Below are 24,734 nucleotides of genomic sequence, written 5' to 3'. Positions count from 1 at the left end.
AGAGTGATTAATTGGGCAAATTATTAGCCAACCAATTGAAAACTGCCTCGGTTAAACGTCAAATTATCAATATTCGTAAACATGATGATGATTTGACAGTTAATCATGATGAGATAAACAAAGCTTTTCAAGAATTTATACCTCTCTGTACCATTCTGAATTTCCTCATGATCCCAATACCATGCATGATTTTTTAGGGAAATTGAATTTTCCCGAAACTATCACCCGAAGAATGTTTAACATTAGAAACTCCTATTACAGATGCAGAAATAGGAAGTGTAATTTCCTCTATAAATTCTGGTAAAGCACCAGGTCCAGACGGGTATACAGCAGAATTTAAAAAAAAAAATTCCTCTACTTTCTCCTTGGTTATGTAGAGTTTTTGAAGAAGCAATTAGATTAGGAAAATTACCACAATTATTTTATAGAACTTCTACTTCTTTATTTTTAAAAAAGGACCAAGATCCTACTGATTGTGCATTCTATAGACCGATATCCCTGTTGAATGTAGATTCTAAGATTTTTTCCAAGATATTGGCGACTAGGTTAGAGAAGGTGGTACCTCAAATTATCTCTGTGGCAAACTGGATTTATCAAAAACCGCTATTCATCTTTTAATATCAGGCGATTAATGATATTGTTTATACTCCTTCATGCGGTACTCCAGATGTTGTCATTTCATTAGATACTGAGAAAGCATTTGATAGAGTAGAATAGTCATATTTAATTAGCGTGCTTGAGAAATTTAATTTTAGTCCGATATTTATATTTTGGATTAAATTGATATAGCATACCCCAGTAGCTTTGGTTCTTACTAATGATCAAAGATCTCCCTTTTTTTTTTGCCTATTTCAGGGTACTAGGCAAGGTTGTCCTCTTAGTCCATTACTATTTGATATTGCCCTGGAACCTTTAGCAATTGCTATTCGAGAATCACCTAATAGTCTTGGTATTACCCACAAGAATGGGATACATCAGTTATCATTATATGCAGACGATTTGTTATTATACATTTCTAATCTTGAGAAATCCATTCCCCCAGTTTTATCCGTTTGCTCATTTTAGTAATTTTTCTGGTTACAAACTGAACCTTAATAAGAGTGAACTGTTTCCCCTAAATTAATCTAATTAGATTAGGAGTAGGTAATGGAGGCAGCAGGTAGGGCAGTTGAGTGCTCCGTTTGCAGTACGTGGGAAGTCAGGGCGAGCACAGCTGTCCCTGATGACTACACCTGCAAAAGGAGCATCCAGCTGCAGTTCCTGACAAACCGTGTCAGGGAACTGGAGCTGGAGCTGGATGAACTTCAGATCATTCGGCAGGCAGAGGCAGAAATAGACAGGAGTTTCAGGGAGATAGTCAGCCCTAAGAATCAGGAGACAGGTAACTGGGTGACTGTCAGGAGAGGGAAGGGGAATAGACAGGAAGAGCAGAGCACCCCTGTGGCTGTTCCCATCAACAATAAGTATACTGTTTTCGATACTGTTGGTGGGGACGGCCTACCAGGGACAAGTTGCAGTGGTTGCGTCTCTGGCACCAAGTCTGGACCCTCAGCTCAGAAGGGAAGGAGGGAAAAGAGAGAACAGTAGTGAAAGGGGATTCGATAGTTAGGGGGACAGATAGGAGGCTCTGTGGAAGAGATCGAGAATCCCGGATGGTCTGTTGCCAGTATTCTCAAGAGGGACGGTGAGCAGCCGGATGTTGTGGTCCATGTGGGGACCAATGACGTGGGTATGAAGAGTGAGGAGGTCCTGAAAGGTGAGTTTAGGGAGCTAGGTGCCAAGTTAAAGGACAGGACCACCAGGATAGCAATCTCAGGATTGCTACCAGTCCCACATGCAGGTGGGTTTAGAAATAGTAAGATAGTGCAGATCAACACGTGGGAAGACATGGTGCAGGACAGAGGGCTTCAGATTTATAGATAATTGGGCAGTTTTCCAGGGAAGATGGAACCTGTTCCAGCGGGACGGTTTACATCTGAACTGGAGGGGGACAAACATTCTTGCAGGTAAGTTTGCTAGAGAGGCTCCAGTGGATTTAAACTAGATATGGGGGGGGAGGGGAACCAGAGTGTAGGAACAGATGTATGGGAGAAGGAAGAAAAAGAAGACAGTAAAGTTCTTTGTACTGTTAGAGATAAACAGAGAGGAAGAGGTGGAAAATTTCTTAAATGCATTTATTTTAATGCTAGGAGCATTGTAAGAAAGGTGGATGAGCTTAGAGCATGGATTGATACCTGGAAATATGATGTTGTAGCTATTAGTAAAACATGGTTGCAGGAGGGGTGTGGTTGGCAACTAAATATTCCTGGATTTCATTGCTTCAGGTGTGATAGAATTGGAGGGACAAGAGGGGGAGGTGTTGCGTTGCTTGTCAGAGAAAATATTACAGCGGTGCTCTGGCAGGATAGATTAGAGTGCTGAATTGAGGAATGGGAAAGTTGTAGTAACAAATAGGTGTGTATTATAGACCACCTAATGGGGAGCGAGAATTAGAGGAGCAAATTTGTAAGGAGATAGCAGATATTTGTAGTAAGCACAAGGTTGTGATTGTGGGAGATTTTAATTTTCCACACATAGACTGGGAAGCTCATTCTGTAAAAGGGCTGGATGGTTTGGAGTTTGTAAAATGTGTGTAGGATAGTTTGTTGCAACAATACATAGAAGGGGCAGTGTTGGATCTTCTGTTAGGGAATGAAATAGGTCAGGTGATGGAGGTATGTGTTGGGGAGCACTTCGGGTCCAGTGATCACAACGCCATTAGTTTCAATATAATTATGGAGAAGGATAGGACTGGACCCAGGGTTGAGATTTTTTATTGGAGAAAGGCTAACTTTGAGGCGATGCGAAAGGATTTAGAAGGAATGGATTGGGACAATTTGTTTTATGGGAAGGATGTAATAGAGAAATGGCGGTCATTTAAAGGTGAAATTTGGAGGGTACAGAATCTTGATGTTCCTGTTAGGTTGAAAGTTTGAGAGAGCCATGGTTTTCAAGGGATAGTGAAAACTTGGTTAGGAAAAAGAGAGATATCTACAATAAATATAGGCAGCATGGAGTAAATGAGGAGCTCGAGGAATATAAAGAATGTAAGAAGAATCTTAAGAAGGAAATTAGAAAAGCTAAAAGAAGATGAGGTTGCTTTGGCAAGTAAGGTGAAAATAAATCCAAAGGGTTTCTACAGTTATATTAATAGCAAAAGGATAGTGAGGGATAAAATTGGTCCCTTAGACAATCAGAGTGAACAACTATGTGTGGAGCCGAAAGAGATGGGGGAAATTTTGAACAATTTCTTTTCCTCGGTATTCACTAGGGAGAAGGATATTGAATTGTGTAAGGTAAAGGAAACAAGTAGGGAAGTTATGGAAGCTGTGACGATTAAAGAGGAGGAAGTACTGACGCTTTTAAGGAATATAGAAGTGGATAAATCTCTGGGTCCTGACAGGATATTCCCTAGGACTTTGAGGGAGGTTAGTATAGAAATAGCAGGGGCTCTGACAGAAATATTTCAAAAGTCATTAGAAATGGGGATGGTGCCGGAGGATTGGCGTATTGCTCATGTGGTTCCATTGTTTAAAAAGGGTTCTAAGAGTAAACCTAGCAATTATAGACCTGTCAGTTTGATGTCAGTGGTGGGTAAATTAATGGCAAGTATTCTTAGAGATGGTATATATAATTACCTGGATAGACAGGGTCTGATTAGGAACAGTCAACACGAATTTGTGCGTGGAAGGTCATGTTTGACAAATCTTATTGAATTTTTTGAAAAGGTTATGAAGAAAGTTGATGAGGGTAGAGCAGTGGATGTTGTCTATATGGACTTCAGTAAGGCCTCTGACAAGGTTCCACACGGAAGGTCAGTTAGGAAGGTTCAATCGTTAGGTATTAATATTGAAGTAGTAAAATGGATTCAACAGTGGCTGGATGGGAGATGCCAGAGAGTAGTGGTAGATAACTGTTTGTCAGGTTAGAGGCTGGTGACTAGTGGTGTGCCTCAGGGATCTGTACTGGGTCCAGATAGATAGATAGATAGATAGATACTTTATTCATCCCCATGGGGAAATTCAACCTTTTTTTTTTCCAATGTCCCATACACTTGTTCTAGCAAAAACTAATTACATACAATACTTAACTCAGTAAAAATATGATATGCATCTAAATCACTAACTCAAAAAGCATTAATAATAGCTTTAAAAAAAAGTTCTTAAGTCCTGGCGGTTGAATTGTAAAGCCTAATGGCATTGGGGAGTATTGACCTCTTCATCCTGTCTGAGGAGCATTGCATCGATAGTAACCTGTCGCTGAAACTGCTTCTCTGTCTCTGGATGGTGCTATGTAGAGGATGTTCAGGGTTTTCCATAATTGACCGTAGCCTACTCAGCGCCCTTCGCTCAGCTACCGATGTTAAACTCTCCAGTACTTTGCCCACGACAGAGCCCGCCTTCCTTACCAGCTTATTAAGACGTGAGGCGTCCCTCTTCTTAATGCTTCCTCCCCAACACGCCACCACAAAGAAGAGGGCGCTCTCCACAACTGACCTATAGAACATCTTCAGCATCTCACTACAGACATTGAATGACGCCAACCTTCTAAGGAAGTACAGTCGACTCTGTGCCTTCCTGCACAAGGCATCTGTGTTGGCAGTCCAATGTTGTTTGTCATATACAGTAATGATCTGGATGATGGGGTGGCAAATTGGATTAGTAAGTATGCAGATGATACTAAGGTAGGTGGTGTTGTGGATAATGAAGTAGGTTTTCAAAGTTTGCAGAGAGATTTAGGCCAGTTAGAAGAGTGGGCTGAGCAACGGCAGATGGAGTTTAATGCCGATAAGTGTGAGTTGCTACATTTTGGTAGGAATAATCCAAATAAGATATACATGGTAAATGGAAGGGCATTGAAGAATGCAGTAGAACAGAGTGATCTAGGAATAATGGTGCCTCGTTCCCTGAAGGTGGAATCTCATGTGGATAGGGTGGTGAAGAAAACTTTTGGTATGTTGGCCTTTATAAATCAGAGCATTGAGTATAGGAGTTGGGATGTAATGTTAAAATTGTACAAGGCATTGGTAAGGCCGAATTTGGAGTATTGTGTACAGTTCTGGTCACCGAATTATAAGAAAGATGTCAACAAAATAGAGAGACTACAGAGAAGATGTACTAGAATGTTACCTGGGTTTCAGCACCTAAGTTACAGGGAAAGATTGAACAAGTTAGGTCTTTATTCTTTGGAGCGTAGAAGGTTGAGGGGGGACTTGATAGAGGTATTTAAAATTATGAGAGGATAGATAGAGTTGACGTGGATAGGCTTTTTCCATTGAGAGTAGGGGAGATTCAAACAAGAGGACATGAGTTGAGACTTAGGGGGCAATAGTTTAAGGGTAACACGAGGGGGAATTTCTTTACTCAGAGAGTGATAGCTGTGTGGAATGAACTTCTAGAAGTGGTAAAGGCAGGTTCGATATTGTCATTTAAAGCAAAATTGGATAGGTATATGTACAGGAAAGGAATGGAGGGTTATGGGCTGAGTGCAAGTCAGTGGGATTAGATGAGAGTAAGCATTCGGCACAAACTAGAAGGGCCGAGATGGCCTGTTTCCATGCTGTAATTGTTATTTGGTTATAAATATGCAGGTTCCAATTCATGGAAGTTTACCTTTTAGATTGGTTACTGATCACTTTATATACCGTAGATTCTGGATTTTAAGCCGCTACTTTTTTCCCACATTTTGAACAGCTTTGAACTTTGCGGCCTTTAAAACGGAGCGGCTAATACATGATTTTTTTCATGCCGCCTCGTAAACATTTTGCCTCATAACAGTAGACCAATAAAATTGATGAGTAGTTCACAGAGGTCCAATGAAATTGTACGATAAATCAAGCGCACTTTCACAATTAAATTATTGTAAATCAGTCATTTGTACTCACCCTCATCAACATGGAAAACACTCGAAGAAAAGCATTGTGCTGCCTTTATGGCAGTTATTTAGTTTATAATATTTTCGCTTAGTAATTCATTTTCTAGTTAAAGTTAGAAGAGTTTTAACTATATTTGTTTTCTGTACTACATCGCGGGATGCTATGACGTCACACCCGGTTTCGCCGCGTCTTGTGGGAAAAATGCCAGTTTGCGATAAAACGGGACGGAGGGAGGGAGCGCATTACGCGAGCGGCTTTGGATCTGAGCGAACGCTGCTTTTAAGTTAAAGGCGATCAATAACTTTTCCTGGTAGGCTGCAGTATATATATTTTTTACCAGTCGTTAGGAGATATTGGAATGTTGTTCAGTAAAGAAGTATACGCAACGTATATTTAAAAGTAGCCGCGTTACGGGCACGGTTCGAAAAAAAGCATTTGCAATATGTATTTGTTTTTGTTACCATATGGATTTAATTAAAAGTTAAAAAATCCTCACGTGTAATATCTTTCTGTGTAAATATCTCATATTACAACGTGGGACACCTGCGGCCGAAAATCCGGTGCGGCCTGTACAATTAAAAAATTGATTTTATTTCTAAAATTAGAGCCAGCGGCTTTTAATCAGGTGCGCTCTGTAGTCCGGAATCTATGGTATTTAGGGGTTAAAATAACAAAAAAGCATAAGCATTTATTTAAGGCTTATTTCTTACAGATCAGATTAAACATTTGCATATCAAATGGTCACCATTGTCTTTGTCACTGACAGGTCAGATCAATGCTATTAAGATGACTATTTTACCTAAATTTTTATATCAAAATCTTTTTTTGATAAGGTTGATTCTAAAATTTCTTCATATATGTGGCAGAATAAAAACTCTAGGTTAGGTAAAAGATACTTACAGAAGCCTAAAAAGGAGGGTGGTCTGGCTTTGCCAAATCTTAGATTTTATTATTGGGCAATTAATATCCGATATATGAAATTTTGGTTATGGGACTTGGATATAACTTCAAGTCCTCACTGGGTAAATTTGGAAATCAGATCTGTATAAGGGTTTTCATTGGGCTCTATTTTAGGGACTTTGCTTCCCTTTGCTCTTTCTAAATTGTACAAACAAATAGATAATCCGATAGGTAAATACACCTTACAAATATGGTTTCAATTTCAGGGATTTTTTTGGGTTGAATCAATTTATTCACGCAATTCCTATTATATCTAATTTCTTTTTTCATCCCTCTATTATGGACCAAGCCTATTTAGCTTGGAAAACTAATGGTATATTATGATTTTCTGATTTATTTCTGGATAATTGTTCCATGTCTTTTTAACAATTATCTAATAAATATAATTTGCCTAGATCCTATTTCTTTAGATATTTACAAATTAGAAACTTTTTAAATACTGTGCTTCCTACCTTCCCGAATCTGGATTCTATGGGTATTTTGGAAAAGATTTTAGATTTAAATCCTTTTCAGAAAGGTGTAATAGCAACTGTTTACAATATAATTATGAAAATACATCCGGACATATCTAATAAAATTAAGAATGATTGGGAAAGGGAACTTAAGCTTACTTTACCTGAAAAATGGGAAAAAATTCTTCAATTAGTTAACTCATCCTCTATATGTTCCAAACATTCGTTGATACAGTTTAAAGTAGTGCATAGGGCCCATATGTCCAAGGATAAATTAGCTCATTATTATTCACATATAAATCCTATATATGATAGATATCACTCTGAGATAACCTCTCTAACTCATATGTTTTGGTCATGTCCGTCTTTGAAAGATTACTGGAAAGATATCTTCAATATTATTTCAATAGTATTGAGTATTGATTTACAACCTCATCCTATTACTGCAATTTTCGGTCTACCAATGATAGAGCCAAATTATTTAACCCCTTCAGCTCATCGGATGATTGCATTTCTTACATTAATGGCAAAAAGATCTATTTTGTTGAATTGGAAAGAGATTAATCCTCTGACCACGTTTCATTGGTTCTCTCAAACTATGCTATGTTTAAACTTAGAAAAAATTAGAAGCGTTATATATGATCCTTCTATTAAATTTGAAAAGACTTGGGGGCCATTTATTCAACACTTTCACATGATGTAATTTGACCTTTTCCAAGCCTATTTCTTTTTTTCTTCTTGTTCTATACATGTAGAGAGGATCGGAGTTGATGCACTTATGGTTCTTTTTTTTTTAGATATTATAAAAGTCCATGTTTCGTTTTCTTCTCATTTTTTTAGTTATTGGTTAGTTTTGAATAGATTAGTTTGTGTGTGTGTGTGTGTGTGTGTTTTATTTATTTTTCTTCTTTTTTCTATTTGTTATTCCATTTTTTTGCTCTGTGTACAGTATTTTGTACGATTTTGGGAGGCTTAATTCCCTTGTATCAATTGAGTATATATTCATTTATGTTAACTATTAACAATGTAATCCCTATAATTGTGTATTAATATTTCTATTTTTAACATGTTGATATTAATAAAAAGATTGAAAAGGTATCAAAACACAAACTGACCAACAATTTAATTCCTAATAACCAAACAAATTTCTTAATTATACAGGATGCACAATCAATCTCACAAGCAACATCTCCTTTATATCCCAAGAGTTCCTGTACACCAAAGGCAACTTCTTCAAGGCAACCCCACAACTGAGACCTAATAATCGCCACAACTGAGGCAAAGTAGCTCCCCCGCCATCAATCACACACACAGTATTCTACGTTACCAATGTCCAAGAGGGTTTTGCAATCACAATAAAACTGTCCAAGACAATCACTCGGTCCGTTTGTTGGATTGTGTGCCATCTCAGCCCAACAGTACGCAAGAAGTCGGGGCATCAACACAACAGTAGGCAACAAGTCCAACTCCATCAATAACAAGTAACTCACTATGGGATGGTCCTGCAGTAAGTGATATTCTTAGTATCCAGCACTGACTTGCAAAAACAAGAAAAGACTCACGACAAACAAATGCACCTTTCATTAAATCCCAAGTGACCGCTGCGTCTGAGCACACCACATCCTACCAGAAGATACAAAAAGCAATGATGAAGGAAATTTATTTCCTTCTTTTTGACTAATTATGGTATGTAATGAATACAGGCTGATAGAGTCAGAGAAAAGTGCAGCATAGAAACAGGCCATTCAGTCAATCTAGTCCATGGCATACATTTAAACTGCTTACTCCCATCGACCTACACCCATACCTCCATACCCTCAACCATCTATGGACTGCTGCATACTTCTTCTGCTCCATTGGTGCTGGCAGATCATTCCACACTCTAACGAAACTCTGAGTGAAAAAGTTTCCCCTTATGTTCAATTTTTGTCCCCTCATCTCAAAAAGGATATCTTGTCATTGGAGAGAGTCCACAGGATGTTCATGAGGATGATTCCAGGAATGAAGGGGTTAACTTCGCCCACAATTGATGCCAAGTCTGTGGGCACACTTAAAGCAGAAGTTGTTAAATTCCTGATTGTCCAGGGCATCAAGGGATATGATGAGAGAGCAAGTATATGGGTTTGAATGGGATCTGGGATCAGCCCTGATGAAATGATGGAGTGGGCTCAACGGGCTGAATGGCCTAATTCTGCTGCTATTTTTTATGTTCCCCTTAAGCCTTTGACCTTTCACCCTTAACCCATGACCAATGGTTATAGTCCCACCCAACTTCAGTGGAAAAAGCCTGCTTGCATTTACCCTACACTCAATTTTGTACACCTCTATCAAATCTCCTCTCAATCTTCTACATTCTAAGGAATAAAGTCCTAACCTACACAACCTCTCCTTTATAAATCAGGTTCTCCAGGCCCAGCAACATCCTTGTAAATTACCTCTGTACTCTTTACATCTTCCCTGTAAGTCATTGACCAAAACTGCACATGATACTCCAAATCAGGCCTCATCAAAGTCATGTACAATTTCAACATAACATCCCACCTCCAGTACTCAATACATTGATTTATGAAGGCAGATATGTCAAGAGCTTTCTTTATGACCCATCTACCTGTGATGTCACTTTCAATGAATTACGGACCTGTATTCCTAGATTCCTTCATACTACTGCACACATCAGAGCCCTCCCATTAAATGTGCAAGAACTACCCTGCTTGGTCCGACTGATGTGCAACATCTCGCATCTACCTGCCAACCAGAAAAGGTTCCCTTTATTCCCACTCTTCGCTGTCTGTTAATCAGCAACTGCTTTATCCATGCTAGAATCTTTCCTGTAACACCATGGGTTCATAGCTTGTTAAGCAGCCTCATGTGAGGCACTTTGACAAAGGCCTTCTGAAAATCCAAGTACACTACATCGACCAATTCTCCTTTGTCTATCCTGCTTGTTATTCCAATTGTCTGACAAGATTTTCCCTTGAGGAAACCATGCTGACTACAGCCCGCATGTACCAAGACCTCATCCTTAGTAATCAACACCAACATCTTCCCAACCACTGAGATCAGACTAACTGGCCTAGTTTCCTTTCTTCTGCTTCTCTCCCTTCTTGAAGAGTGGAGTGACATTTGCAATTTACCATTCTTCCAGGACCATTCCAAAATCTAGTGATTCTTGAAAGATCATTACTAATTACTGTCTCAGAAAGGCAGTGCCCATTATTAAGGACCTCCAGCACCCAGGGCATGCCCTTTTCTCATTGTTACCATCAGGTAGGAGGTACAGAAGCCTGAAGGCACACACTCAGCGATTCAGGAACAGCTTCTTCCTCTCTGCCATCCGATTCCTAAATGGACATTGAACCCATGAACATTACCTCATTTTTTTTGAATATATACAGTTTGTTTTGCATGATTTTTAATGCTATAATATATAAACTGATTGATTTACTCATTTTTTTCTTATATTATGTATTATTTCTTATATTATTGTACTGCTACTGCTGTTAACAAATTTCACGACATATGCCAGTGATAATAAACATGATTCTGATTATGCCTCCACAATCTCTTCAGCCACCTCTGAGAGTACACGAGTGTACTCAGAACTCTGCAGTGTACACGATCTGGTTCAGGTGACTTATCTACTTTGAGACCTTTCAGTTTCCCAAGAACCTTCTCTCTAGTAATGGTAACTTCACACACTTCATGCCCCCTGATATGTGGAGCTTCTACCATACTGCTAGTATCTTCCAGAGTGAAGACTAATGCAAATTATCTATTCAGTTCATCCGTCATTTCGTTGTCCTCCATTACCTCTCCAGCATCATATTCTAGTGGTCCGATATCCACTCACCCCCCCTTTGACACTATGTATCTGAAGAAACTTTTGGTATCCTCTTTATTACTAGCTTACTTTTGTATTCCATTTTACCTTCTTAAATGATTTTTCTAGTTGCTTTCTGTTATTTGAAAGCTTCCCAAGCCTCCAACTTCCCACTAATTTTTGCTGTAATAAGCTCTTGTTGGCTTTTATGTTGGTTTTGACTTCTCTTGTTAGCCACAATTGTGTCATCTTTCCTTTAGAGTACTTCTTCCTATTTGGGATGTATATATCTTGTGTCTTCCAGACTGCTTCCAGACATTCCAGCCATCGCTGCTCTGCTGTCACCCCTGTCGGTGTTCCTTTCCATAAAGTTCTGGCCAACTCCTCTCATACCTCTAATTCCCTTTACTCTGCTATAATACTGATAGATCCAACTTTAGCTTCTTTTTCTCAAATTTTCGAGTGAATTCAATCATATTATGATCACTTTTCCCCAAAGGTTCTTTTAACTTAAGCTCTGATCAATTTTGATTAATTGCACAACACCCAATCCAGAATAGCTAATCCTCTAGCGGGCTCAACCATGAGCTACTCTAAAAAGCCATCTGGTAGGCACTCTAGAAATGCCCCCTTCTGTAATCTAGCACCAACCTGATTTTCACAATCTACCTGCATATTGAAGTCCCCTTTGACTACCGTAACATTGCCCTTTTGGCATGCATTTTCTATCTCTCTGAATGTGTAGGCCACATCCTTACTACACTTTGGGGTCTGCATACAACTCCCATCAGGGTCTTTTTACCCTTGCAGTTCCTTAGCTCTATCCACAATGATTCTACACCTTCCAACCCTATTTCACCTCTTTCTAATGATTTGATTTCATATTTTACCAGAGCAATGCCGCAGACATCTTCCTGCCTATCGTTTTGGTACAAAGTGTATCCTTGGACGTTAAGCTCCCAAATATAATCTATAAGCCATAATTCTGTGATGCCTACAATATCATACTTGCCAATCTGCAACCGTGCTGCAAGTTCATCTACCTTATTCCATATACTGAGCACATTCAGATACAATGCCTTCAGTTCCGTATTTATCCTTTTCGATTTGTTCGCCTTTTACATTGCAACTCATCTTGTCAACTGCAGTTTTGCCGATCAACAGGCTTTTCTCACTACACATTGCCTGTTTGTAAACCAGCTACCACATCTTCAGCACTATTATCTGCCTTTCCTATAACTTGAATTGAAATATAAGCAGCTTAGGACACTATTCGCACTATGCTCAACCTCTTGATTCCCAACTTTGTCAGGGGTCTTACCAACATCTGCCTCCACAACTTTACACTAACTGTTCTGGCACTCTGGTCCCCATTCCCCTGCAACTCTAGTTTAAACCACTGTGCAGCATTAACAAATCTTCCCACTAGAATATTAGTACCCTTCCAGTTTAGGTGCAAACCATCCCTTCTGTACAAGTCCCACCTTCCCTGGAAGACAGCCCAATGATCCAAAAACCTTTAGCCCTCCCTCCTACACAAACTCCTTAGGCACTACCACCTTCCTAGTTCTGGCCTCACTAGCATGGGTAGCAATCCTGAGATCACAAAAATCACAAAAGGGTCCTACCCTTTAACTCAGCATCTAACTCACTGAACCTTGTCACTCATCCTACCCATGTCATTAATACCTACATGGACCACGACTCCTGGCTGTTCACCCTCCCACTTAAGAATGATGAGGGCTCGATCCAAGATATCCCATACTCTGGCACCCGGAAAGCAACATACCATCCAGGAATTTCGTTCTTGTCCACAGAACCTTCTGTCCCTTCCTTTCTGAGTCTCAGCGGCAGACTCAGTGCCAGAAACCCAACCACTAACTCTCCTCTGTTAAGTCATTTCCCCCACCCTCACCCCCGCCCCACAGTATCCAAAGTAATATAGCTGTTGTTGAGGGGGATGACCACAGGGTACTCTGCACTGGCTCCTTAATCCCATTCCCCTTCCTGTCACCCAGTTTCCCGTGTCCTGCACCTTGGGTGTAATCAACTTTCTATATGCCCTATCAACCCCCCCCCACCCTCCAGAATGATCTAGAGTTCATCCAGTTCCAGCTCCAATACCTTAATGCAGAGTACTAGAAGCTGCAGCTGAATGTATTTCTGGTGTTCCCATATCCTGCAAGAGGAGAACTCCACTATCCTACCTGGCATTTCTACTATGGTAACTGAAATGATGTGAAAAGCAAATCAATTAGTCAACAGACAATCAAGAATCTAACACTAGAATTCCAATTAAAACCCTAGATTGACATATGAAAACAGAATTTGAGTTTCCTGGTTCACTAGCGCATTGTAATTATGATGAGGTTCCATGCCTGTAAATGGAAACATCTGAAAGAAATGTACTGAATGCTAAATTATACCGTGCATAGAGCATGTTATTTGCAACAAATTAGTGTACAGTTCAAATGACTAATACATAGTATCTTATGTGGTTGAAAGGCATTCTACATAATGTGCAAAGTTTTCAGTAAATTGGCTGTGCAGTTAAAGTGTCTTAAGATCTTCAGAACGAGAAGGGATCTCATTGAAACCTATTGAATACTGAAAGGCCTAGATAGAGAGAAAATAAAGAGAATGTTTCCTACAGCAGGGAAGTCTAGGACCAGAGGGCATAGTCTCAGAATGGAAGTACGCCCTTCAGAACAACTAGGTAATTTCTAAGGCAAGGACCTGCTTGGCACAGCTTTATGGGCCGAAGGGCCTGTATTGTGCTGTAGGTTTTCTATGTTTCTAACAGAGATGAGTAACTTCTTTATCCAGAGGGTGTTAAATCTGTGACAGCTGTGGAGGCCAAGTCACTGGGTATATTTTAAGGTGGAGCTTGATAGGTTCTTGATTAGTCAGGGCATCGAAATTTACAGGGAGAAGGCAGGAGAATAGGGTCAAGAGGGATTATAAAATCAGCCACGATGGAATGGTAGAGCAAATTTAATTGGCTGAATGGCTCAATTCTGTAACCCATGTCTTTCCATTGTATACACAACTCCATCTATCTGAACTACAGCAGACGACAGTACTGGGATGACACTAATAAAACTGGTGTCTCTCAGTAATCCAGGCTCAATCCTGATCTCAAGCTCTGCCTGTACAGAAATTGCACTTTCTATGTTTCTATCGCTGTCTGACTTTCAGGGAGGTTGGGCCAGGTCTGCTGGGTTGGAGATTTTGAGCCGGGCCATCAAAATCAGGAGAAGCCAGATTGGGTTCAGAAGAGCTGACCTGAGTGCAGACCAAGCTGCTGCCTGCTGCTCAGAGGCATTGAAGTTGGTGACTTCAAGTTGGCACAAAGGTGGTGTATAATGAAACTGGGAGTGACTGTCTTGGCTATTTCTTTTGCGATCGCAAGACCCTGTTTGACACTGGTTGCTGCAGGCCTGCTTCCCTTGTTTGGTGGCAAGACAGACAGAAAAGCAACAGTATTTCTTCAGTTGTAGCGAAGACTAAGCCTCAATCCTCAGGCTTGAATTGTAGTGTGACATCCAGGTTCAGTTAGGGGTTTGCCTCTCCGGTCCATGCTGCCCTCCAGTGTTGGATTGGTGGAATTACAGGCTGGATTGCTGGGAACCATCAACTTGTGGAAATTGTAGCTCAAGGCCTTAGACTAAAAAAATGTTTTCCTACATGCCTCTGCTCTTTTTTTTCCCTTATTTTGAATGCACGTGTTTTTGCACCTTGGCCCCAGAGAAATATTGTCTCATTCTGTTATATGGTTTGAATGACAATTAAACTTGATTTGATGCCAACACGATGTGGATTGGTAGATTATTTTCCCACTGTAAATTAAGTAGTGTGTATGAGTGTAATGGCATAATCTGGGGTAAATGACAAACATTTATATTTTAATATTAAAATAAATGGGAAAGTGTGAGAGCAGTGTGAATCAGTGCTTAATAGTTGGCATGCGATCAGCAATGCACAAAATGCTGGAGGAACTCAGCAGATCACACAGCATCTATGGACATAAATAAATAGTCAACATATTGGGCAGAGAACCTTCATCAGAACTGGAAAGGAAGGGGGAAGATTCCAGAGTAAGGTGGGTGGAGAGGAAGGAGTGCAAGGTAGGTGACAGATAAAAATGGAATCAGCAAGCCAGAAGAACTGCTTCTCTGGTTCATAGCTCTTCTTTTCAAATGAAGAGAATACTTGATGGGGCATATGGCCTAATTCTGCTCCTATCTCTAATGCTCTTGTGATAATGAGATCAAAAGGCCAAGTTAAGGAGATAACATTAACAAACATTTGATTGGTTTCATGTACGTCAATTGCATTACTCCATTTCAGCACATTCCACGTGCAGACTGCCTACATCTCAATCAAAATGAAAAGCAGGAGGGACACAATGAAAGTTATTACCTAAATCTGCAATTGTACCTCCCTTTACAGGCGTGTGCTCACTGTCCTTCTTGGGGTTCACTAGCAAAAAAGGATTATAATAACCATTAATAACAGGTCAAAATAAAACATTTTGAAAGCACAAATGCTGATTACATGGCAAATTAATCCACAAATGGTCAAAAATTCAAAGCAGTTAACAAAATTTACTTTGACAAGATGCTGAATTACAACAGTGGCCATCAATACACAAGCAGAGTCTGCCTGACAAGAAGTTTTCAAAACTACTGCAGCAATATTAGCATTTTGGAGCAGTCTTTGTGAGAGTGGCTGCTGTGAGGCTGTATTACTGACTTTGACAGTTAAGGGCTGAGGCTTTGTAGAAGTTGCACAAAAAAGATCTCTTACTTTCATCTGTGGTAATGGATGTTTTGCGAAGGCAGTTGTATGCTCCCCCTGCAATGGGAGAGGAGGGAAAATCCCACACCCCTAGTGACCAAGTATTCGGGAAGAGAACCCAGCAGCATCTGACTGACCGTGCCTAGCTGCCAAAGCTGCAATTGCCCAAGCTGCAGGAAGCAGATAGAGAATGCAGGTTTCAGAGGCCATTCCACCTGCCCCCCCATTGGCAAATGCCTCATTTTAAAGACCACTGGGAGCAGGATGACCTTTCAGAGGTGAGATGCAGTAGGCAGATCTGTGTCACCACAGTCAGCTCTGATGCACAACAGGGGAGAATGAAGACAAAGAGCTGCAGAGCTGGACAGCCACGAGATTCTGTGTTTGCGACAGCAACCTCAAGAATTGCAAATTGCCATTGGATCTAAATTCAAGAATGTCTCCAATTAGAGTATTCATAAGGGCAGGGGCGAGTAGGTAGAGGCCATCGTACAGAATAGTTCAATATATAAAAAAAGAGAAATAGTAATGAGGGTTTCAGAGATAATGTATGGAGCTAAGCAGGACCTAAAAGGTTACATCCAAGAACCAGTGAGGGTAGAAATAGGAGGCATGCATAGCTGAGGAGCTCGTGCAGGAGAGAGAGAGGGAATAAAGTTCTTGGAAGGTTGGCATCTCTTCTGGGGGCACTGGAGATCTGTCCAAGAGGGATGGGTTACATCTGACCTGGAAGTGACCAACATCCTGGTGAGATTTGCTTAATCTACTTGGGAGAGTTGTCTGATGCAGTGGGGGTTGGGGGGGTAGGTGAAATACAAGCAATCATATTGTAAATGAGGAAGTGGAGTCAAATACAGCAGTTAGAGCAAGTTTAGTAAGGTGAACAGGCAGGAGCAAGATGCCGTTGGGAAAGTCTATCATTCTACACCATTTATTTTAAAATAAGAAATCTACTACAGAAATATGGTTGGCAAATGGGCACTATTGGCAGCTCAACATTTTAGGATCCAGATGCATCAGGTGTGACCGAGATGGAAGAGTGAAGACTGTTTGCATGTATGACCACTGCAATACTTAGAAAGGACAACCCTAAGGAAATGTTGTTAGTGCTTAGGTACCATACCCTACTTATGTAGTAAAACGGCAAGTCTCTGGCACTTCCTTATACATAGCTCCAGAACGTGAAACCACTACCTAACTTGATTAGTAAGGGTGTCAAAGGTTATGGCAGGAAGGCAGGTGAATGCAGTTGAGGTGTATAATAAATCAGCCATAATGGAATGGCAGAGCAGTCTTGATAGGCCAAATGGTCCAATTTGGCTCCTATGCCTCATGGCTTTATTTAAGAGGAAACATGTGCCTAGAGTCAGAGGTGATAGGGGAGGTGCTTAATGAATACTTTGCTTCAGCATTCACCAGTGAAAGGGACTTTAACAAGTATGAGGTCAGCTAGCAAACAATATCAAAGTGGATATTAAGAGCATTTTCAACTACAGTTTGTAAGTAAAAAAATAAAAGCAGAGATTTAGAACCACTAGAAAATGAAGCCAGAGAAATAGTAACAGGAGACAAAGAGATGGCAGATGAATTAAATGAGTATTTTGCATCACTGTGGAAAACACTAGCGGTGAGCCAGATGTTGAAGGGTGTGAGGGAAGAGAAATGAGTGCAGTTACTACTAAAGAGAGAAGGTGCTCAAACAGCCAAGGCTACACAAGTTACACGAACTGTACCCTGGGGTTCTGAAAGAGGTAGTGGTAGAGATTGTGGAGGCATTAATAATGAACTTTCAAAAATCATTGAACTCTGCCTTGGTGCAAGAGGATTGGAAAATTGCAAATGTCACTCCACTCTTTAAGAATGGAGAAAAGCAGTAGCACAGAAATTATAAACCAAAAATGGAAAATCCATTGACGTTCAATCCCTCTCTCACCACTCTGAGTGACATTCATTCCACACTCTCACCACTCTGAGTGACGTTCATTCCTGTTGCAATTCTTTGCTAAGATTACAAGTTGGAAAAAGGGGATACAGCAGATATTGTAGATTTGGACTTTCAGAAGGTCTTTAACAAGGGGCCACACATGAGGCTGCTTACCAAATTAAGAGCCCATGGTATTACAGGAAAGATACTAGCATGGTTAGAGCATTGGATGATTGGTAGGAGGCAGTGAGTGGGAATAAAAGGATCCTTTTCTGCTTGGCTGACAGTGACTAGTGGTGTCCCGTAGGGGTCGGTGTTGGGACCACTTAGAACATAGAACATAGAATAGTACAGCACATTACAGGCCCTTTGGCCCACAATGTTATGCCCACCCTCAAACCCTGTCTCCCATATAACCCCTCACCTTAAATTCCTCCATATACCTGTCTAGTAGTCTCTTAAATTTCATTAGTGTATCTGCCTCCACCACTGACTCAGGCAGTGCATTCCACGCACCAACCACTCTCTGAGTGAAAAACCTTCCTCTAATATCCCCCTTGAACTTCCCTCCCCTTACCTTAAAGCCATGTCCTCTTGTACTGAGCAGTGGTGCCCTGGGGAAGAGGTGCTGGCTGTCCACCCTGTCTGTTCCTCTTAATATCTTGTACACCTCTATCATGTCTCCTCTCATCCTTCTTCTCTCCAAAGAGTAAAGCCCTAGCTCCCTTAATCTCTGATCATAATCCATACTCTCTAAACCAGGCAGCATCCTGGTAAATCTCCTCTGTACCCTTTCCACTTCTTTTCATGCTGTATAGCAATGATTTAGATGGTGGAACAGATGGCTTTGTTTCCCAGTTTGCAAATGATATGAAGATTGGTGAAGGGGCAGGTAGCATTGAGGAAATGGGTAGGCTACAAAAGGACTTAAGACAGCTTAGAAGAATGGTCAAGAAAGTGGCAAATGAAATACATAGTTGAAAAATGCACGGTCATGCACTTTGGTTGTAGAAATATGCAGACTATTTTCAAAATGAGGAGAAAATCCAAAAATCTGAGATGCAAAGGGACTTGGGAGTCCTTGAGCAGAACAACCTAAAGGTTAACTTGCTGGTTTGTCCTGGTTAACTCCAGGAAAAATGTCAAGAGCAGCACAGCAACCTCTTTATGACCTTCGTCAATCTGACCAAGGCATTTGATACGGTCAGCAGAGATGGCTTATGGAAGATAATGGAGAAGTTTGGCTGCCCATTCATCACGATTGTTCGGCAGTGCCACGATAGCATGATGGTGAAAGTTTTGGATGATGGTGACGAGTCAGAAGCCTTCCCAGTGACGAATGGTGTGAAGCAAGGATGCGTTCTCACCCCTACACTCTATAGCATGGTCTTCTCTGCTATGCTGAATGATGCCTTCCGTGATTGTCAGGATGGAATACACATCAGATACAGGACTGGCAGTGGGCTATTCAACCTCAGGCGTCTACAGGCTGTTACAAAGGTAAAGGAGACCGTCGTCAGAGACCTCTTATTCACTGATGATTGCGCCCTCAACGCCAGCACAGAGCAGAAGATGCAGCGAGAAATGGACTGCTTCTCACGAGCCTGTGACAACTTTGGTCTTTTTGGTGCTGATTGTAGTCTAAAGTTATGTACCAGCCCACACCCGGAAAGCCCTACCAGGAACCACACATCACAGTAAAGGGGCAGAAGCTACTGGCAGTCGACAGCTTTACTTATCTGGGCAGTACTCTATCACAAGCGGTGATAGAGACTCCATAAGAATGTAAGGGAGCAGAGAGGACTCAGCCTTACCACCAAGCTGAAGGTCTACTGAGCAGTGGTTCTCACCACCCTCCAATATGCCAGCAAGACCTAGACCGTCTACAGCAGACACGCTAAACAGCTCAACCACTTCCACTTGAGCTGCCTCCACAGACTTCTCCACGTACAATGGCAGGACAAAGTCCCAGACACGGAGGTCCTGGAGCAGGCTAACACCCACAGCGTCTACACCCTCCTACAGAAAGCCCAAGCCAGATGGGCTGGCCATGTCGTCAGGATGTCTGTCAGTCAACTACCAAAACAGCTGCTGTATGAAGAGCTGAGCCAGGGCAAGCGCTCAGTTGGAGGGCAGAAGAAACGTTTCAAAGACTGCCTCAAAGTGTCCCTCAAAGACCTCAACATCAATCCCAGTAGCTGGGAATCGCTTGCTCTGGACTGCCCACCCCGGTGGAGCAGGACCACTAAAGGAGCGTATGCAGCAGAAATCAGACGCACCGCAGAGGCTCAGAGGAAACGCGCCACGCGCAAGGCTCGAGCTACTTCCACTTCCACTGCAGCACCTACCCTCATGTGTCCCACATGTGGGCGAGCTTTCAGGACCCGGATTGGCCTCACCAGTCACCTTCGGACCCACAGTCACAAACCCTCCACCTGACTGAAGTCGTGGTCGTTTTCAACTCCAAAGGACGAACAACAACAACAACTTGCTGGTAGAGCTGATGGTTAAGAAGGAAAATGCAATGCTAGCATTCATTTCAAGAGGTCTCGAATACAACAGCAGGGATGTGCTGCTGAGGCTTTATAAGGCACAGGTGAGGCCTTACCTTGAGTATTGTGAACAGTTTTGGGCCCCTCAGCTTAGAAAATATGTGCTGGCATTAGAGAGGGTTCAGAGGAGGCTTAAAGGATGATACTAGAAATGAAAGGTTTATCATACGAGGAACGTTTGATAGCTCTAGGTCTGTACACGCTAGAATTTAGAAGGATGGGGGTGCAGGGATCTCATTGAAACCTTCTAAACATTGAAGGCCTAGTCATGGTTGGTGTGGAAAGGATATTTCCCATCGTGGGTGTCTAGGACACGAGGGCACAGCTTCAGGATAGAGGGGCGTCCATTTAAAAACAGATGTGGAAATTTTTTTTTGCCGGAATGTGGTGAATTTGTGGGATTTATTACCATAAACAGCTGTGGCGGCCAGGTCATTGGGTGTACTTAAGGCAGAGCTTGATAGGTTCTTGATTGGACACGGCATCAAATGTTACAGAGAGAAAGCCAGGCAGTGGGGCTGACGAGGAGAAAAAAAGGATCAGCCATGATGGAATGGTGGAGCAGACTCAACAGACCAAATGGCCTAATTCTGCTCCTGTGTCTTATGGTCTTACAGAATAGGTTGATGTGCTGGAACATGTTGACATCAAGAAAGACGGAATTGCTGGATAAACAAGTCCTGGGGCCAGACAGGATCTACGCCAGGTTACTACAGGAAATTAAGGAAGGGATTGCCATGACTTTGGCAATGATCTTTTGTGTACTGCCAGAGGATTGTAAGGTGGTAAATGTTTAGTCATTTGTTCAAGAAAAGAAAAGGGACAACCCTATTGAAGTGAGTCTTACTTCAGTGGTGAGCAAATTATTGTAGAATCGCTGAAGCAAACATTTGAAAAAGCATAAATCAGATTAGCCTGATGGCTAAACTCCAGACAACACTCTCAGGATCTCAAAAACTCACAAGCCTCTCCATCACGACAAGGTGATGATCCTTGGAGATGTGGATACCAGACTCTTCAGCCACCTGACAACCCACTAATAGAACATCATATTCTACTCGAGTGATCGCACTACCCACCTAATCTGATTTGTGAAGGGCAGGTCACGCCTCAAGCCTGATTGAATTATTTGAGAAAATGACAAAACAATCACCAAAATCAGAGCAGTGGGTGTGGTGTACATGGATTTTAGCAAGGCGATTGATAAGGGTACCTATGGTAGGCTCATTCAGAAAATCAGGAGGCATAGGATCCAGGGAAACCTCACTGCATGGATTCACAATTAGGTAGTACATAAGAAGAACCAAGTGATCTTGGGGTTTACGTCCAGAGATCCACCAAAGGTGCCACACAAGTTCATAGGGTGGTCAAGCAGGCGTATGGTGTGGGGATTGAGCTCAAGAGCCATAAGGTAATGGTGCGGCTCGTTAAAAACCTGGTTAGACCACACTTGAAGTATGTATACAGTCTGGTCGCTTTATTATAGGAAGGATGTGGAAGCTTCAGAGGCTGCAGAGGAAGTTTGCCAGAATGATGCCTGGATTAGAGAGAATACTTTATAGGAATAGGTTGAGCAAGCTAGAGTTTTTCTCTTTGGAGAAAAGATGAGAGGTGATTTGATGATTAAAAAAACACCAATCGAGTGGTCTGTAGAGACTTCTTTACAAGGTGAATATGGCTAATACAAGGGGGCATAACTTTGAGGTACTAGATGAAAGTAGGGGGGGGAGAAGAGGGGTGTCGGAGGCAATTTTTTTAAAAAAGAAAGCACAGTAGGTATGTGGAGCACGCTACCAGGGGTGGAGTAGTATAAGCAAATATTCTGTGATTCAACTAGACACCGTCTGTAACTCCTTCCCATGGCATTCTTCAAGCTAAAGAAAGGAGGAAATTCCACACCTATAATGTGGAATAACTAAACTTAAAAGATGGCATTTGCTCTCAGGATCTCATTAATATAATGTTAGGGAAACTAAATGTGGATCCAGTGAATTAATGCAACACTTATACTCAGCCTGCCTGCATAATCCACAATCTTCTAAATTCCTATCACATACAACTCCTACTTTGAACAGTTTAATCCACATCCATACTAAATACTATATACAGTAAAAGTTCAACTTCCACACAGACATTTGCTTCTGGACTTGTCCCTTATTTGAACCATGAACAGTGAATCAGGTCACTGATCCAAAGCATTTACGGTATATTATTTCTTCATCAGATACTGTATTTTCAGCACCTATTTTATCATTTTTTCCAACTTAACTAATTTCAACAGTCTGTCAACAAGTTTTCTGCTACTCTCCAGATACAATATCTCCCTCAGACACTTTTCCTTACTCATTGCCATTAAACATCTACAGCAACTAGATTGAAATGAGTCTTTCACCACAGTCTGCTTCTCCATGATCTCAGAACTTCCTTTTTGCTCTATTTCCTCTCTCTGGAACCCAATCCTAAGCCACTATCATTTGACCCCAAATATGAATTCTCTCTCCAAAGACACTGACTGTAACATTCCCAGAAACTGGTTTATTTCATTTAAAAAACATTTTTGTTTAATTTGATTTTGTTATCAACTATATTCCCTTGAAGCACAGTTGTACAGTTGTAGCTTTGACACTCATTTCTTCTTAAAACCCCAATTTGAAATCTACACAAAGAGTAAAAAAGAAAAACATTAAAGATGTTTAACATGTGGAAAATGTGATTCTACATTTGGCATGAACCAAGATTTCACTTTCACACTCCAATTTTTTTAAATCCCATTCACATGGGGCAGCAATCAAAATGCAATAAAACAAACTGCACATCAACATGAGAGACTTAATTATGTAAAACTATCTTGTGAATGTGGTATTAAATTGGACCTAAATTTACAGAATAATTATTTATCACATAAGTGCTTTCTTACAGTGAAAACATGCTTTGCACAAAGGCACAGGCATGATAAAGGAAGTGGAATTCATCCCACAATCTCCATAAATTTGCCACTGACGTCCACTTCCAGACAATTATAAAATAATTTACAGGCATATTCATGAGACAGAATAACATTTACTATTTCGCTGTTAGCTCCATCCTATTTTATCCTGTGCTTTCAAAGGACAGAATTAGTAATTTCACTTTGTTATTTAGATAAATATATGTCCCCAGTCTTCTCAATTTAGAAGATGGAAAGAATTAAAGCTACAGGATTCAAAGTAATCAGTGATGCATTATGTGTTTCAAGGCAAGGTAAGTACGAAATGAGAAAAGCCAAATCACTATACCCCAGGTCCACTGGGAAAATCAGGTTGATAATGGATCTCAAGAAAATAAGTTTGTTGAATGTCTAAGAGATAGATCTTTAGAGCAATATGTTGTTGAGCCTTCTACAGGATCAGTTATACTGGAGGCAATTAGTGAGCTTAAGGTAAAAGAACCCTTAGGAACCAGTGATCACAATATGATTGAGTTCAACTTGAAATTAGATAGGGAGAAAGTAAAGTCTGATGTAGCAGTATTTCAGTGGAGTAAGGGAAGTTACAGTGGTATGAGAGAGGAGCTAGCCAAAGTAAATTGGAGGGAGCTGCTGGCAGGGATGTCAGCAGAGCAGCAAAGGCGTGTGTTTCTGGGAAAAATGAGGATGGTGACAAGGGAAGTCATAGCTATTGTAAAAGCAAATGAAAGGACATACAACCAAGGAAAATTTAGAGGGAAGATAGAGGATTGGTAAGTTATTAAAACAGACTGAGAGCAACTAAAAATATCATTAGAAGGGAAAAGAATAAATACGAAAGCAAGCTAGCAAATAATATCAAAATGGATAGTAAAAGTGTTTTTAAGTATGTTAAAAATAAAAGAAATGAGAGTGGATATAGAGGCCTAAGCGCCTTATAATCAATAGTCCAGATGGCCTAATTCTGCTCCTATGTCTTATGGTCTTGTGCATTTGTTTTCAATTAACACAAAGCCATGTTGCAACATCACAAATATGCCATTTCCAAGAACCAGCATCAACTGAGCTCAGAAGGAAAGGCACTACTTCCTCACCATTTTTTGGCAGAATAACTTCTTCCACATTGGGTACAGGTGTAGGGTCCTCCATGTCTTTTGTAAGGTCCTCCTGCTCCTCTTCGTCTCGCTGCCCTCTTCGCTTCACATATGGAGTCGGCTGCCTATGTGTCACAGATTCATGAAATACAGCTCAAATTTGTTTCTAAATACCACATGAACAAAAGAACATAAGAAATAGGAGCAGGAGTAGGCCATCTGGCCCATTGAGCCTGCCCCGCCATTCAATAAGATCATGGCTAATCTGTCCATA

At 41.0% G+C, this 24,734-nt stretch overlaps 1 protein-coding gene across 4 annotated transcripts in view; it reads right to left on the bottom strand.

Moving 5' to 3' along the window:
- The window catches only part of smarcc1a (SWI/SNF related BAF chromatin remodeling complex subunit C1a), a 286,601-nt gene that overhangs the window by 162,399 nt on the left and 99,468 nt on the right, over positions 1-24,734 (bottom strand). For all 4 annotated transcript variants that reach the window (XM_073070120.1, XM_073069954.1, XM_073070033.1 and 1 more), the window contains exons 11-12: positions 24,461-24,585; positions 15,569-15,628 (exon numbers count right to left, since the gene is read on the bottom strand). In XM_073070120.1, the coding sequence (XP_072926221.1) occupies positions 15,569-15,628; positions 24,461-24,585 (185 nt within the window). The remainder of the gene's footprint in view (positions 1-15,568; positions 15,629-24,460; positions 24,586-24,734) is intronic.

Source organism: Hemitrygon akajei, chromosome 1 (assembly GCF_048418815.1).
Source record: "Hemitrygon akajei chromosome 1, sHemAka1.3, whole genome shotgun sequence".
Taxonomy (NCBI): domain Eukaryota; kingdom Metazoa; phylum Chordata; class Chondrichthyes; order Myliobatiformes; family Dasyatidae; genus Hemitrygon; species Hemitrygon akajei.
The sequence above is the reverse complement of the archived record's forward strand: the minus strand, read 5'-3'. Positions and strand labels throughout refer to the sequence as shown.